The 12,786-nt window shown below is 42.6% G+C and overlaps 1 protein-coding gene across 5 annotated transcripts in view; it reads left to right on the forward strand.

Moving 5' to 3' along the window:
* The first annotated feature begins 632 nt into the window (after positions 1 to 632).
* KIF13A (kinesin family member 13A) overlaps positions 633 to 12,786 on the forward strand; it is a 115,292-nt gene continuing 103,138 nt past the window's right edge. For 4 of the 5 annotated variants that reach the window (XM_042806737.1, XM_042806739.1, XM_042806738.1 and 1 more), the window contains exons 1-2: positions 633 to 1,156; positions 1,396 to 1,486. In XM_042806737.1, coding sequence (XP_042662671.1) covers positions 1,102 to 1,156; positions 1,396 to 1,486 — 146 coding nt within the window. In that variant the 5' untranslated portion in view covers positions 633 to 1,101. The remainder of the gene's footprint in view (positions 1,157 to 1,395; positions 1,487 to 12,786) is intronic. The other variant, XM_042806741.1, reaches the window with a different exon arrangement.

Raw genomic sequence — 12,786 nt, forward strand, 5'->3', positions numbered from 1 at the left:
ATTTTCCTGAAGTTAAGGGGACGCTTCTGGTGAGAACCCAAAGTTTTAACAGGTCGCTTCAAAAGGAACGCTATCCTGAGATCATAACCCTACAGCAGTTTTAACTAAAAATCTTTCTTGGCTTGTCAGCCTTGGAGCTCATGGCAGCTGGGGTAACGCACTGCGGTTTGTAACGCTTTCCCCCCGATGCCGAACTGGCTGCTAGTAGATGGACACAACTCTGTCCTGTGGTGTTTGGGCAGGCAGCTTTACTAGGGCCAGGGCTGAATCTTTGTCTCTTGCTTTCCACCTGCTTCACTTTCGTTTCTCCCCTTTCAGCCTTTCCATACATTTGTCTATCGACCCACAGCTGAGCAAAGAGCGTAAGGCAGATACCACTCCTTCCTCCGGTGGCAAGTTCCAAGTGCTCCTCACCTTCCCCAGGTATGGCCCACACGACGCCATTTGACAGCTCCGGCTTCACCCGCCCTCTTTGCGCATGCGCGGGCCGGTGCCACCGCCCCGCCCTGTTCACTGCTGCGAGGCACGGCCCGTCGCGCATGCTCACTGAGGGGGGGGGAAGGCAGTGTGTGTCGTCCCGCGTTTCCTCCGCCCCCTCCCCACCCCTCCCGCCACTGGCACCGAAGGCGCTCGGGCGTTTTCGTGGTTTTCCGTCTCCCCGGCCAGTCCCCGCCCCCTCGCCGCCGCGATCCCGGAGGCGCGGCGAGAGGAGGAGGAGGCGGCGGAAGATGGCGGTCGGGATTGGCGGGGAGGCGGTGGCGGCGGCGGCAGGCGTTATGCAAACGAGGCCGTCGGCAGCCAGCGCCAGAGCTGGTGTGGGTCGCGGCTGAGCGAGGAGGCGGCTGGGGCTGTGCCATCACCGCCCTTCCCGGCGCCCGGAGCCTCCTCCTCTCCCTCCGTCCCTCCCTCGCCGCCTCTCGCCTGCCCCGGTCCCCCGCCCTCGCCCCGGCCCGGCATGGACGTTGGCGCTCCGCCGTGTCGCTGTGCGCGGCGCTGCGAGGCCGCGAGTCGCCGCTGCCGCTGAGCGGGGCCGCCCGCCGCTCCCTGAGGGGAGAGGAGGAGGAGGAGGAGGAGGAGGAGGAGGAGGGCGGGGGTGGGAAGATGTCGGACACCAAGGTGAAAGTTGCCGTCAGGGTCCGGCCGATGAACAGGAGAGGTAACCGGGGGGGGGGGCAGCGGGCGGGGGTGGCACCGGGCTTCTCCTCGGGAGGTGGAGGGGGGGATAAACCCCCTCATATCCCCCGCTCCCCGCCGCCGCCTGCCCTGCGCTCCCGCAGCCGGGCGGCCCCCGCCGAGGGGCGAGCTGCCCCGGCGTGCGGGGAGAAGGGCGGGGGGGGGTGTGGGGTGTGTGTGCTGCGGACCCGGTGCAGCTCCCCCGCCGTTGTCGCCTTGCAGAGCTGGACCTGAATACCAAGTGCATCGTGGAGATGGAAGGGAACCAGACCGTGTTGCACCCTCCGCCCTCCAACACCAAGCAGGGAGAAAGGTAAAAAAAAAAAAAACAAAAAACCGCCGAGTCGCCGCGGCCCGAATCAAAACCCAACCCCGGTTCCTCCGCCTCGCCTTGGCAGGCGCTTCGCCTGGCTTTGTTAGGGGAGCGGCGGGGTCCTGGGGCTCCTGCTCGGAGCCTTTCGGGGAGCGGGCAGGGGGGAGCGCCGGCCGGGCATCCCTGCCTCGGGCTTGCATCCCTGGGAAGGAAGGACCGGACCCTTCCCCTCCCGGCCTCCTGAGCCGAGTCGGAGGTACCCACGCTGGGATGTGGAGGCAGAAGGTCCCTCTTGGCCTCCCAGGTTTAAAAGCTGTTTCTTGCTTAACTGCTCAAAAAAATAAGCTGGCGATTAGGTAAGGACTTAAACTGAGTGTGCGTGCTGCTTTCAGAAATTTCCCTTGAGTGCAGGCTGCTAATAACTTTATGTAGCCTGTGGGGGGATAAGAAGCAGAATCTGGACTTTAGGCTACTGATGTTTTTTGGTTTTGTTTTGTTTGTTTGTTTGTTTGTTTTTTGTTTTTTTTTTTAAAGTTTGTTTACTATGTTTTAACGTATTTGCATTTGAAAAGCCTAATTGCTGGATCCTTTATTAATTCAGTGTTGTTCTGTGAAGTAGCCTATGAGAATATGCTAAAATAATTTTGAAATCTGGCGTTTAGTTGTGATGCCCCAGTAAAGAATACCCTTGGAAATAATCCAAAATACCAATGCACTAGACTGTAAAAATAGATCAGAACAGGAAAAGATTTCTTTCCTTTGAGGGAGTGTGGGGAAAGACAGGGAGGTGGAAGGGGAATAGTTACAGCGTATGCTTATCTGTTCAGTTACCTGTTCACTGCTCAACCAAGTTGATCTGTTAAATGTATTTAATGCCAAGGAGCATGAAAGACTTTGCATGGCTGTAGAGATTTTCATCAGGACATGTTACTACTAATGAAGGTTTTATGAAGCATATTTTCGATTAAGTTCACAGTGGTTATGAAGAAACTATAGTGTGAGAATATGTTTTTTTTTCAAAGGCAGTATGTCACACTTCATAGTTTTTCAGCAGAAAAGGTTGGCACCTTTTCTATTTCTGCATGCCCAAGATGTGAAGGCACTTCTCGTGTTAATCCACATACTGAAATATAGCTGTAATCACGCCAGTTTAACTTAAATCCAACTTGTATTGTCTTCAAAATTATTGTTGTGGCTAATGTGCTGGCCTGGGTCTTGAAAGATCTGTGCTTGTTTCCTGCCCCTTTCACAGATCTTTGTGTGATCTTCTACAAGTCATGCTGCCTCTGTGGGTCTTATCATCCCAGCTGTAAAATGGAAATCTTGTTTTTCTTGAGACTATTCTATTTTAGAAAGTACAGGCTTTTCTTCCTCCAGTTTATTGAAGCATATGTATGGTCTCCATCAGAACACTGCTATAATAACATTAACTCTTTAAAGTTAGTGGCTTTGACAGGTACAAAACATGAAATACCAATAGAGTTTGCAAAGCAAGAACAGAATTAAGATTTAAAAATTATTATTTCAATAGAATAAAGAGCCTAAAGGCCAGATGGTTTCATAAAGAGCCTGTAACGTATGAATTTTGCTTGTTGTGCACATTGGCCTGCAGGTATTCCATAAAAACGTGCAGTGACTCTGCCTTTTGAGAGCTTGTGTCTATCTGGCTTTAATACCTGTAATATATACAAATTCTCTTACTTGGTTGGACTTGGCTTCTGGTTCTGTGCCAAGAGCTGTGATGCTTGTGTGCGACCTCAGTGAGCTGTGTTTGCAAAGTGATAGCTGTCCTGCTTGCAGCCCAATGTGAGGCTGGAATTTGGCTGCCTGCTACATGTGTAACTTGTGTGTTTGAAACAACTGCCTGGTGTGTTATTGGAAATAACAGTCAGAAATAGGGGTCAGAAGTGACTCTCACTAGTACAACCATCTAGTTTGGGTGCTTTCTTAATGGCAGGTGTTGTATGTAACTTGTTGAGATGCCTGATGGGCTTCCTAGTGCCTTGTGAAGATCCTTACATTTCCTTCAGTGCTAAACTGTTGATTTTTATTTTTTACTCGAGATAAAGAGTTTAATTTCTCATGATGAAATCCGAATTCTGTTCTTCTGTGTGTACCCACCATAAAATGCCTGTATAAACTGTCTCTGAATTGCTGAGTAGTTGCTGCTTGTACTTGGATTCATGCCTTGGCAGGGTTAGAGATGTCAAAAGGATTTTTGGTTTTCTTTGTGTAGCTTGTTTTTATATAGCTCAACTGGATTTTTCTTTCAGAGCAACCATGCCATTGCAAAAATGATTTCACTTGTTAGGGTGATTAATTGGTCCTTCTTTACTATATGTATTATTTTAATATTCTGTTTAGTCTTACCTTTCCCTTTTTACATTTTATCTTTTTATATGGAAATTTCCCTTTTCTAGCTGAATGGAAGTGCAAGTTTGTACTGCACTGTAGAATAAGAATAAGTAGCCTTCTAAAGCAAATTTGGTTTCCAGGGCTTCTTTTCTTAATTCAGCTGAAGCCAAGAGACTATAGGGTGTTGGGGGTAGAATTCGGGACCATGCTCTTTATTTGCTTTGTTTTCTCGGTTATAATTTTAAAGGTACTGGCAGAATTTTCTAAAGTAAAATTAGGTAACTCATTAATAATTATAACGTTATAAAATTTGCTCTTTGAAGAATATCCAAGGTTAGGAAAATAAAATTTACTAGCTTTGCCAAATCTGTAAGGAGTTCTTGAATTAAATCTAAGTTCAGACACATGCTGTTAATCAGTCTCTAAGTTTTATTAGGGATAGTTTTGAAGGATTTTAGACGGGCAAGAAACGCTAGTTTTACAGGTGCTGATTAAAGCCTACAATCCCAGACACTGCTGTCATCTGTCCAACTTTCGCTGTTGTATTAGAGGTAAAGCAATAAGTTATAACCCTAAATTAGAACAGGATCTGACTGCATCTTCTAACTGCTAGACCACACAGCATCCGCACCTTAACAAAACCAGCTACAAAATAGTAATTGTTATTAAATACAAGTGTTCTGTCTTTTTACAAGGAGCAGGCCTGCTGTTCCCCACAGACACGCAACTTCTAGCATTCTAGATTTACGAAGGAGGAAAACCAGAACGTAGTAAAACTGAACAATCAGAGTCTGAAAGGCCCAGGAAAAGCTTTATCGACTGAAATAATAGGAGACAGAGTTCAGAAAGGAATGGTTTTCATTAGCTGGTATCAGATATAATCTCCAATGCTGGCAAAGTTTTTGTAAGTTGGTTGTTGGACTTCATACCTTTAACTCTTGTTTTACTATTACTAGTATCAGTAGTTTCCTTTCTATCTGCCGAATTGTGCTTGTGTGTTTAGTTACCTGTCTTCCATCCATTTCCTCCCCCAAACCAATGTAAATTTCTCTTTCTTCCCCAGAAGAACATCTTGTCTCTCTGGGAACCCTCTGATTTTTATCTGTCTTTACCTGGGAATCTGAATTTTTTTCTCAAAATACACTCTTCCTGAAAAAAATTGTTCTAACTTACAGTCTTTTAGAAATGGGTATTAGGTTTCAATGCCAATTTTATACATCCTGCTGTCTTGCTATAAATGTTAGTATTTGGTTGTTGGCAGTAAGGTACAGTATTAAAATGTAACTATGAGATAATTAGCGTATGGAGTTACAGGCAATCTTTCAAAATATTTGAGTAATTTTTTACAATGGAAATTTTGCACCTCTCTACATCAATGAAAGATTTGACTTTACATTAGGGGTGTTATTTTTTTAGTAGGACAAACTAGGTTTTGCCAGGTTTCTCCTCTGCTTTCGATTTGTTAAAATATGCTTTCCTCCAGCCTTCCCTTTCAGCTACACTTTTTGACGCATAGGATCTGAAAAGAAAAGTTTTATTTTAGTTCCCTGACAACAGTTGTTCATGACATGATTTTTCCTTTAGTAAGCAAAATATTTGTCTTGACAGAAATAAACAAGGAACTATGGAGACAGTACAACTGAAATACTATTTCAACTGTAGTTTTGACTGAAACAAAAATTCGTCTGTTGGGCAATTTATTCCATTAGAGCACAGTAGCCTTGTGCAAACCTTGCCTTATTAAAAATCTCAGGGCAGAAAATAAGAAAGAAATTATTGGAGTGTAGAGCTGAACTTTCAAATTATCACTTTTCTATGAAAGTATCTTTCTTGCTTGGCTTAACCCTTTTTTTAAAAACAAACAAACAAAGAAAACCCCAACGTTTTAGGACTTGCTTGCTCTGACTTCCATTCTCATTTTGATAACAGACAAGTAGCACTAAGGCCCAGTTCTACTTAGGTAAAACTCTTCTTATAGCTCTAAATTGCTAAAGATTCCAGAATACGTGGGGACTTTTTTGAGTAGGTTTAAGCTCTTTAATAAAATAAATAGCTAGGAGCAGGTGTTTGTCTATCTAGTTTTTGTAGGTCATGATACTTTCAAATGAATATCTGAAGCACAGATTTCACCCCTAGGTAGCTTGTCCTAAAACTCTTGTTTCCAGAAAACTGATGTTGCTCCCCCTGCCTTGGAGAAGACATGATTTTAGATGGTCTTTAGTACACAGTCCTTCATGTGGTGGTTGTGGCAATTCATCTTTTTTGATATGTTACTTTGAATAGCATCAGAGATGAGAGAAGAGCACTGTTGTAGGGAGAGGATGTGCATTTCTGGTAATGGTCACTTTTTCAAACTGATACTTGTGGAAGCTGAAATAGGACAGCTGCTAATTATTTTCATATCTGAAGGAATGATCAACGAGATTGTCTTTGATGCATTGTACTACCTGAGGTAGATCGTAAAATAATAGCAGGCAGCAACTTTTATCTTTGTCTCCAGGAAATGGGGAAAGTAATCTGACTTTGACCTCTTCTGTTAATTTTCCTGTTAGACACCAGTGTTCAGGATGTGAAATGATAGCTTTGAACCTTTGCAGAAGCGGTGTATTTGAATTACTAAATGTGTGGTTGGAAAATGGCATTTTGGAAGCTATTTTTGCATTGCTTTTAAGTCATTCAGCCCTCAGATGGGACACCAGATGCAGTTCCTTGAAATCACTGTTCTTAATTTCCACATAATTCGAAACAAAAGCAGACAAAAACTTGTAGTCCAAATTCCTATGTGCATGGCTCTTGGTTCTTCCTAAGGTGGCCTGAACTGTTAGTAAATGTAACATCCATTATTTTACCACGTTTATAAAGACCCAGACAGCTGTTACGACCTTGTTCTTTGGTCTTTAAATGACATTGCTGGAGGAAACTACCGTTGGAAGCTGTTGGGATTGTGGGTGAGCAGCTAGTAGTACTTAGCTGGCAGTAGTTCAGAACAAAAATAAAGTGTTTGAAGAGAAGGAAAACTGTGCTTGGTATGACCATGTTTAGGCAATCATTGCTTGTAGCTCTTCTCTGTGTTTGGGCTACTGATTTCTGAGTAGAACACAGACAAGGTTCAGCTTTGAATCTGTCCAATTTTTTTGCTTTATGATGTTACAAATGCCTCCATTGTGGAACATGAAAAGATTTGTTAAAAAGATTAGTAGGCCTTTAGACACGCTTAGCTTCTGTGTTTAGAAGGGAGATGTATGCATGCACTTGCTTATTACTGCAGCCGGAGGTGAGTTTTGAGATCTGGATTATTAGTCAATACACCTTGAATACATTTGTTTATTGAAATGAATTGTTAATTTTAAAAATATGCAGCTCTTTTAAAATGGATTTTTTTCTTTTGGTCCTTTTCTTTGGGGAGATCAGGACTACAGGGAAAGTTTTATTGTCACCTCCTTTACCCCTTAGATAAATAGTAGAGACAGCTTTCTTGTTTTGAAAGCAAGTTTATTTTTACTCTGTTGTGCTTCTCGTAGGTTTATTAAATGTGCACGTGAGAAGATTTCAGACTTCTAGTAAGTTTCACTGTAATTTAATAGTCTAAAAATTTAAAGTTAAGTGGTAGCGGTAAGCCCACTGTAGTGACACAGGTGTGGGCTGGATTCAAAGTACTTGAGGGAGTGCTTAAGGAGTCCCAGTCCTGCTGAGCCTGAGCTCGGCGAGGAGCGGCGCGCGCCGGCTGCCCTTCCAGGCAGGTCTGGGCACCGCGCAGAGCTGGGGTGGGAATCTGGGTACAAAGTTTTGGTGACAAAGCGAATCCCTTCTCGGTGTCAGGCCTGCAGTGCAGCACGCACAGGCAAGCGTCCGCTCTTCGGGGACGTAACGTGGTGGTACTTGTGGTAATAAGATGAGAGCTGAATCTTTAAATTGACAAATGTACTTGTTGCTGCTGTGGTTGAGACGTTATCAGACTTGAACTCGTTCACTGTGGGTGCAGGCTGAGCAGCAGTGGTGGTAGCTGCCTCCGGCTGTCTTGCCGGTGCCTCTTGCGTGGCCAGACTGTCCTTAATGGTGGGAGAGTAGTGCAGTGTCTTTGCTTATTTGGCCCGCCCTGGGCATGGTTTGAATCTATTAATGGAAACAATTACTGCCTACTATAGCGAAATGTCAGCTGCTGGAGCAGTACTGTGCAGATGCTGTTGCTTAACTGAATAACTTCGTTTGCTCTGTTCCTCGTATTTTTGTGAGGATGTCTGTTACTGACGGCAGTGTGGAGAAGGCTCTTTAAGGAAGTGTGAGAGTGTTGGCTGGAGACAGTGAGTTTTATATCTTTAGTAAGTTCAGCCTACAAAGAAAAGGCCCCTGCTGTGCAACGGTGTGTACCACAGGACTCAACTTTCAACTTAACTTGTGACCCAAAGCACCAAGTTAACTAAAACAGCCATGCTGTTGCCTGGAAGTAATGTTTCTGTGTGGTTTTTTTACAAGAGACAGTAGAAGGGATATAAGCTTGTCCCGTCAGTACCTGACTGTGTGTGTTGGTATGAAATTGGTCATCAGAGTTTGAGTTGATGGTGTGTGTCTTTATGATCCTTCTGTGGCATGCAGTGGGTGTTCACTGGGAGCTGAGGGAGGAGCTCGGCAAGTTAACAACAAGCAGACTGAAAATTTGCTGTATGAAGGTCAGCCAGAAAAACGCACTGCTGACGGGAGTTGGAAATCAATGACGTGAGCTCAAGATATCCATGTTGGAGAAGAGTAGGAGTTACATGAGCTGTTTGCAATGCCATGGGAGGGTGTCCCTTAATGTCGTTTCTTGTTTGTGGGGGGAGAAAGGGAATCAATGGCTTTCTGATGCTGTTGAGCTTGGTTAGTGCTAATTAATCTCTGCAGTTCTGGTCTTTATTTTTAAGGCCTATTTGCCTTTTAATCTAAAATTAATTAAAAAACCCCAACCCTCAGTCATGAAAACGTCTAATAAAATTCATAACCATATCCTGAATTAATACATTCCCTAGTTATCAGCCACAACCTTTATTTGGCATTTTGTTACATCCTAAATAGAGGCATCCTCAAGCATGCGTGTGCTTACCAAACACCTACATCTTCCTTGTAGTGAAGTTAGTGGCTTCCTTATGTGAAGTTAGTGGTTTGTAAGGTGTAACTTTTTCTCTAGAAGGTAATCCGAATGTTCCATCTTATTTCACATAGATCACCATAGGGAAATCTGTATAGTAACAGCCCCTAATGATTCACTGTCCTATAGTAACTTATTTGCTATTTAAATGCTATAACTCAGGACAAAGATTCATAACACAATTACTCTTTTGACAGATTAAGCCATGAATACATTTTGGTGCTTATCAATGGTACAGTTCTTATTTTGAGGTATATCGGTCAGCACAGGGGTAGAAATGTGTCTGAAACATTCCTGTGTGCTTGTGTGAATGATGGTGCTGAAGATGGGGGCAAAGAGGATCGCTGTGCACTAGCAGCAGGGAACGTACTTGTGGTCTGGTTTCTAGATGCTAGCCCCCACCCAGCCTGTGCTGCTGCCTCTTCATGTTTAGTAACAGCATAGATAGTAGGCTAGTACTGGCTTGCTTTGAGATTTGTGGCGTCATTGCATCTTCTTTTTGCAGTGTATGTATATTCCAAGAATTTTAAGCGTTTCATAAACATGAATCAAAGCAGCTGCTGTGGCTAGAATGGCATGCTTATCTCTGCATGTGTTTATGAGGATACTGTTCAATATGTTGTAAAAGCCCAACAGGATGCATTGTGAACTGTAAACTTTCTATAAAGTAATTTGATGCTTTGTTTTAAAAACACATTGCTGAAAATGTCAACACATTTTTTTTTCTGAAAATTTTTGTGTTAGAGAATATTTTAGACTTGCAAATAAAATGAAAGCAAGTACATGGTATTCTATTTATTGAGCTTACATTTTCTTAGTTTATTCCACAGTCTCTTTTAAAACTAGATGTCAATCCCAAGTAAGTAGTGTACAGAAGCCTCCAGGCAAGATTGCATTTTCTTCTAGTGTAAGGCTTAAATTCTGAATGTCTTGTGAGCTGCTGGAATAATTTTTCTTGCATTAAATTCAAGTACGTAGAGCTGTCTGTTTTGCTTAATGTTTGTTATACGATGACAAGGAACAGCAGATCTTAGATAAGAAATGACAGTACTTGATACTTCTTCCCACATGGTTTCCACTCTTTGTCTGACTGTGATTAAAATCACGTGCAGTGTAGCTGAGAAGGCCTTTCTCAAATGTGATTCTTTCACTTGAAGGAAGAAAGATTGGGTAAGGTGGAAGGGGAAGTTTATCTGCAATACGAATGGATTTGTACAGTGACTGGCACTGGCTGCAGTGTAATTTTTAATACTTCAGAGTTCTTATTTTTGTTGCATATTTACTTCAAATTCAATTTTACTTTGTGATTCAAGAGCCAAGGCTTGTTTTACAATAGGTGAGCTTTTGCTAAAGATAAGTCAACAGAGCATTCCAGTGGAGGCACAGAGCTGGCGGAAGTTTTCTACTGGCAGAGCCGTTTTATGGCACTGAATGAGCAGCATCATGGTCTGCTTTGGAAAGTTTGTCGGCATCTGTCGATGTGAGTTTTTTATGTATGCAATGTGATGTAAGTCTGCAGTGATCCAGACTTGTTTTGGCTCAGGAATGCCACCTCCCTGAATGATGCAAGTCCTAAGCATTTTGATGTTTTTTGCTATTTTTTCCTTCCTGTCATACCATGTTGTCATTCCATATTTTGAGGTGTTTCTAAATTTCCTTTATACTTCAAATGTGTTTTCAGATAATTTTATCTAACTAAATCAGGCTGAAATAGAAATTAGCCATGTGGTAAAATAAGAAAATGTTCCTTTTATTCACTGTATGCTGCTGAAGACAATACATGACTTATGTATCCTTTCAGTGCTCAGCAAGAAGTGGTTGAGTTTGAGTGTTTTTGAAAGAGAACTTTGCAGTTATCTAAGAAAGTAAGAGCAGAAACCGTTTGTAGTCTTCCTCCACTTTGCTATTGTACTGTGTTGGGATAAAAAGATGGCTCTGAAGGCTTTGTCAGAAGTGTTTTATGGAACATCATCCCACCAACTCAGGTTTTGCTGTTTCAGAACTTGTTACTGTGACCACAGCAGATATGCTATTCTGAAGCAAACTGTCTAGAAAACAACCTGGTATTTTCCATAGTGCCAGTTACATTTAAAAAGAAGAAAGTGTTGAATAGTTCTTATTCTTCTGGTGTAAATCTAATCCTTGTACCTGCATTCTTGATTGGAGTGCCCTTGAGAAATGCTGCTTAGGTGTCTGCAGAGGAACTGATGCCTCAGGAAACACAAAAGATGGCTTGTTAATGGATTTCCTGCTGACATGGTAGAATATAGGGAAAGGACACTTGGGGATCAGGACTGAAAGGATAACGAAAGGCAAAAGAGAGGTACAGAAATAGATGCCCAACTACATGATGAAACTCCTCAAAGTACATGTGGGAGGAAAACAAATCAACCAACCAAACAATAAAACCCAACAGCATCCAATAAGCTTTTATCTGTCCTCCTGAAAATGTGTATGAGAAGCTGGCATTCTCTGGGGTGGTACTGCAGTCTTCATGTGTGTTCTGGTTGAGATCCAAGTTGAAATCAAAAAGGAAGATCAGTTCTTGTAAACAGTCCATTGAACACTGGACGGATTGCCATGTAGCTTCCTTGTCAAGAGCTTCCAAGTCCTTAGTATGTTTATTGTTTGAGATATTTATAACATTGTAGTGAAGTTCATGTCATGTTCTTAATTTTCGTTCCATAGTTGTAACTCATATTTTAACACTGATTTTTAATTTTTTTTTGCTGTTAATGACTTTAAATGTCATGATTGAGAATCTGTGTAAATTTGCTGTGAAATAATCTAATTGGAAACACTTGTGTGTCCATGAGAAAGATGATGAAAGTGTGTTTGAAGATGCAGCATTTAAGTGTTCTCTTAAGTTCTCTTTCAGTGGAACAGTATCTTGAATTTTTTTAATAAATTCAGTAGATGTTCTGTCCCTCTCAGCATCTCAGATCCATGGTTGGATTCCCCCTTACCGTCAGAAGTGCTGTGTGCTGAAGGAGGGGGGGATGTCTGACTTCCCCATGGTGGAAGGTAGAAGTTGGCTCTTGCCAGTTCTGCTTTCAGGTGCTCAGCAGGGCACAGTGGATGAGTACTGATCCTGGATAGACGCAAGTCTAATCTCTGCTCTCTTGTTTAATTAGTCTTCGGGGCAGGCTGCATCTGCTCGAGTAGTTTTTGAAGTTTCAGTTCTGCAGATGTGAATGTGACAATGAGAAACTTTTTTCAGAAATACTGATGGTGTGCAAGCTTTGTGCTCTTAGTGTAATTTGTCCTTACTGCCACCTACACTCACAGGTAGAGCTTTGCATATGCTTCAAGGAATTTGGTGCACCTTTATTTGAAATATCAGAATGACATCTTGCAACTTTGTGCTAGTTTGAACCCAGAAATGCAGATCCCCACTGTTGGGCTGGCTGAATGCCTTTAGTGTTTTGCAGTGCTCATGTGTTTTCTGAGTTATGGTTCTTCTGGTTCATGGTCTGACCTATACTACTGGTTGCTACTTAAGAATTTCTTACCTGAACAAAGAAGAAATTCATGGTTTATGTGGAAGATAGCTCAAATAGACTTTAAAAATACTCTTGCACTTGCTTGACCAAGGTGTAAAACGAGTTTTATAAAAATCTCTCCAAGCCAACTTGATCTTAATCTGTCACCCTTTGTCAAGAATGATGTTGCAGGATGACTCCTGGAGGATCTCACAGTTTAAATGCTTGTGTTTTTCTCAAGGTGTCTGCATCTTCATCATCCTTGAGAAAAGACAGAGGCAAGTGAGTCACATAAATGACCTCTTGCCTGCATGCCTTTGCTGTGATTAAAAAGGGAAAGT

The sequence above is a fragment of the Tyto alba genome, unplaced genomic scaffold, assembly GCF_018691265.1.
Source record: "Tyto alba isolate M040663 unplaced genomic scaffold, T.alba_DEE_v4.0 Super-Scaffold_48, whole genome shotgun sequence".
Lineage (NCBI taxonomy): Eukaryota > Metazoa > Chordata > Aves > Strigiformes > Tytonidae > Tyto > Tyto alba.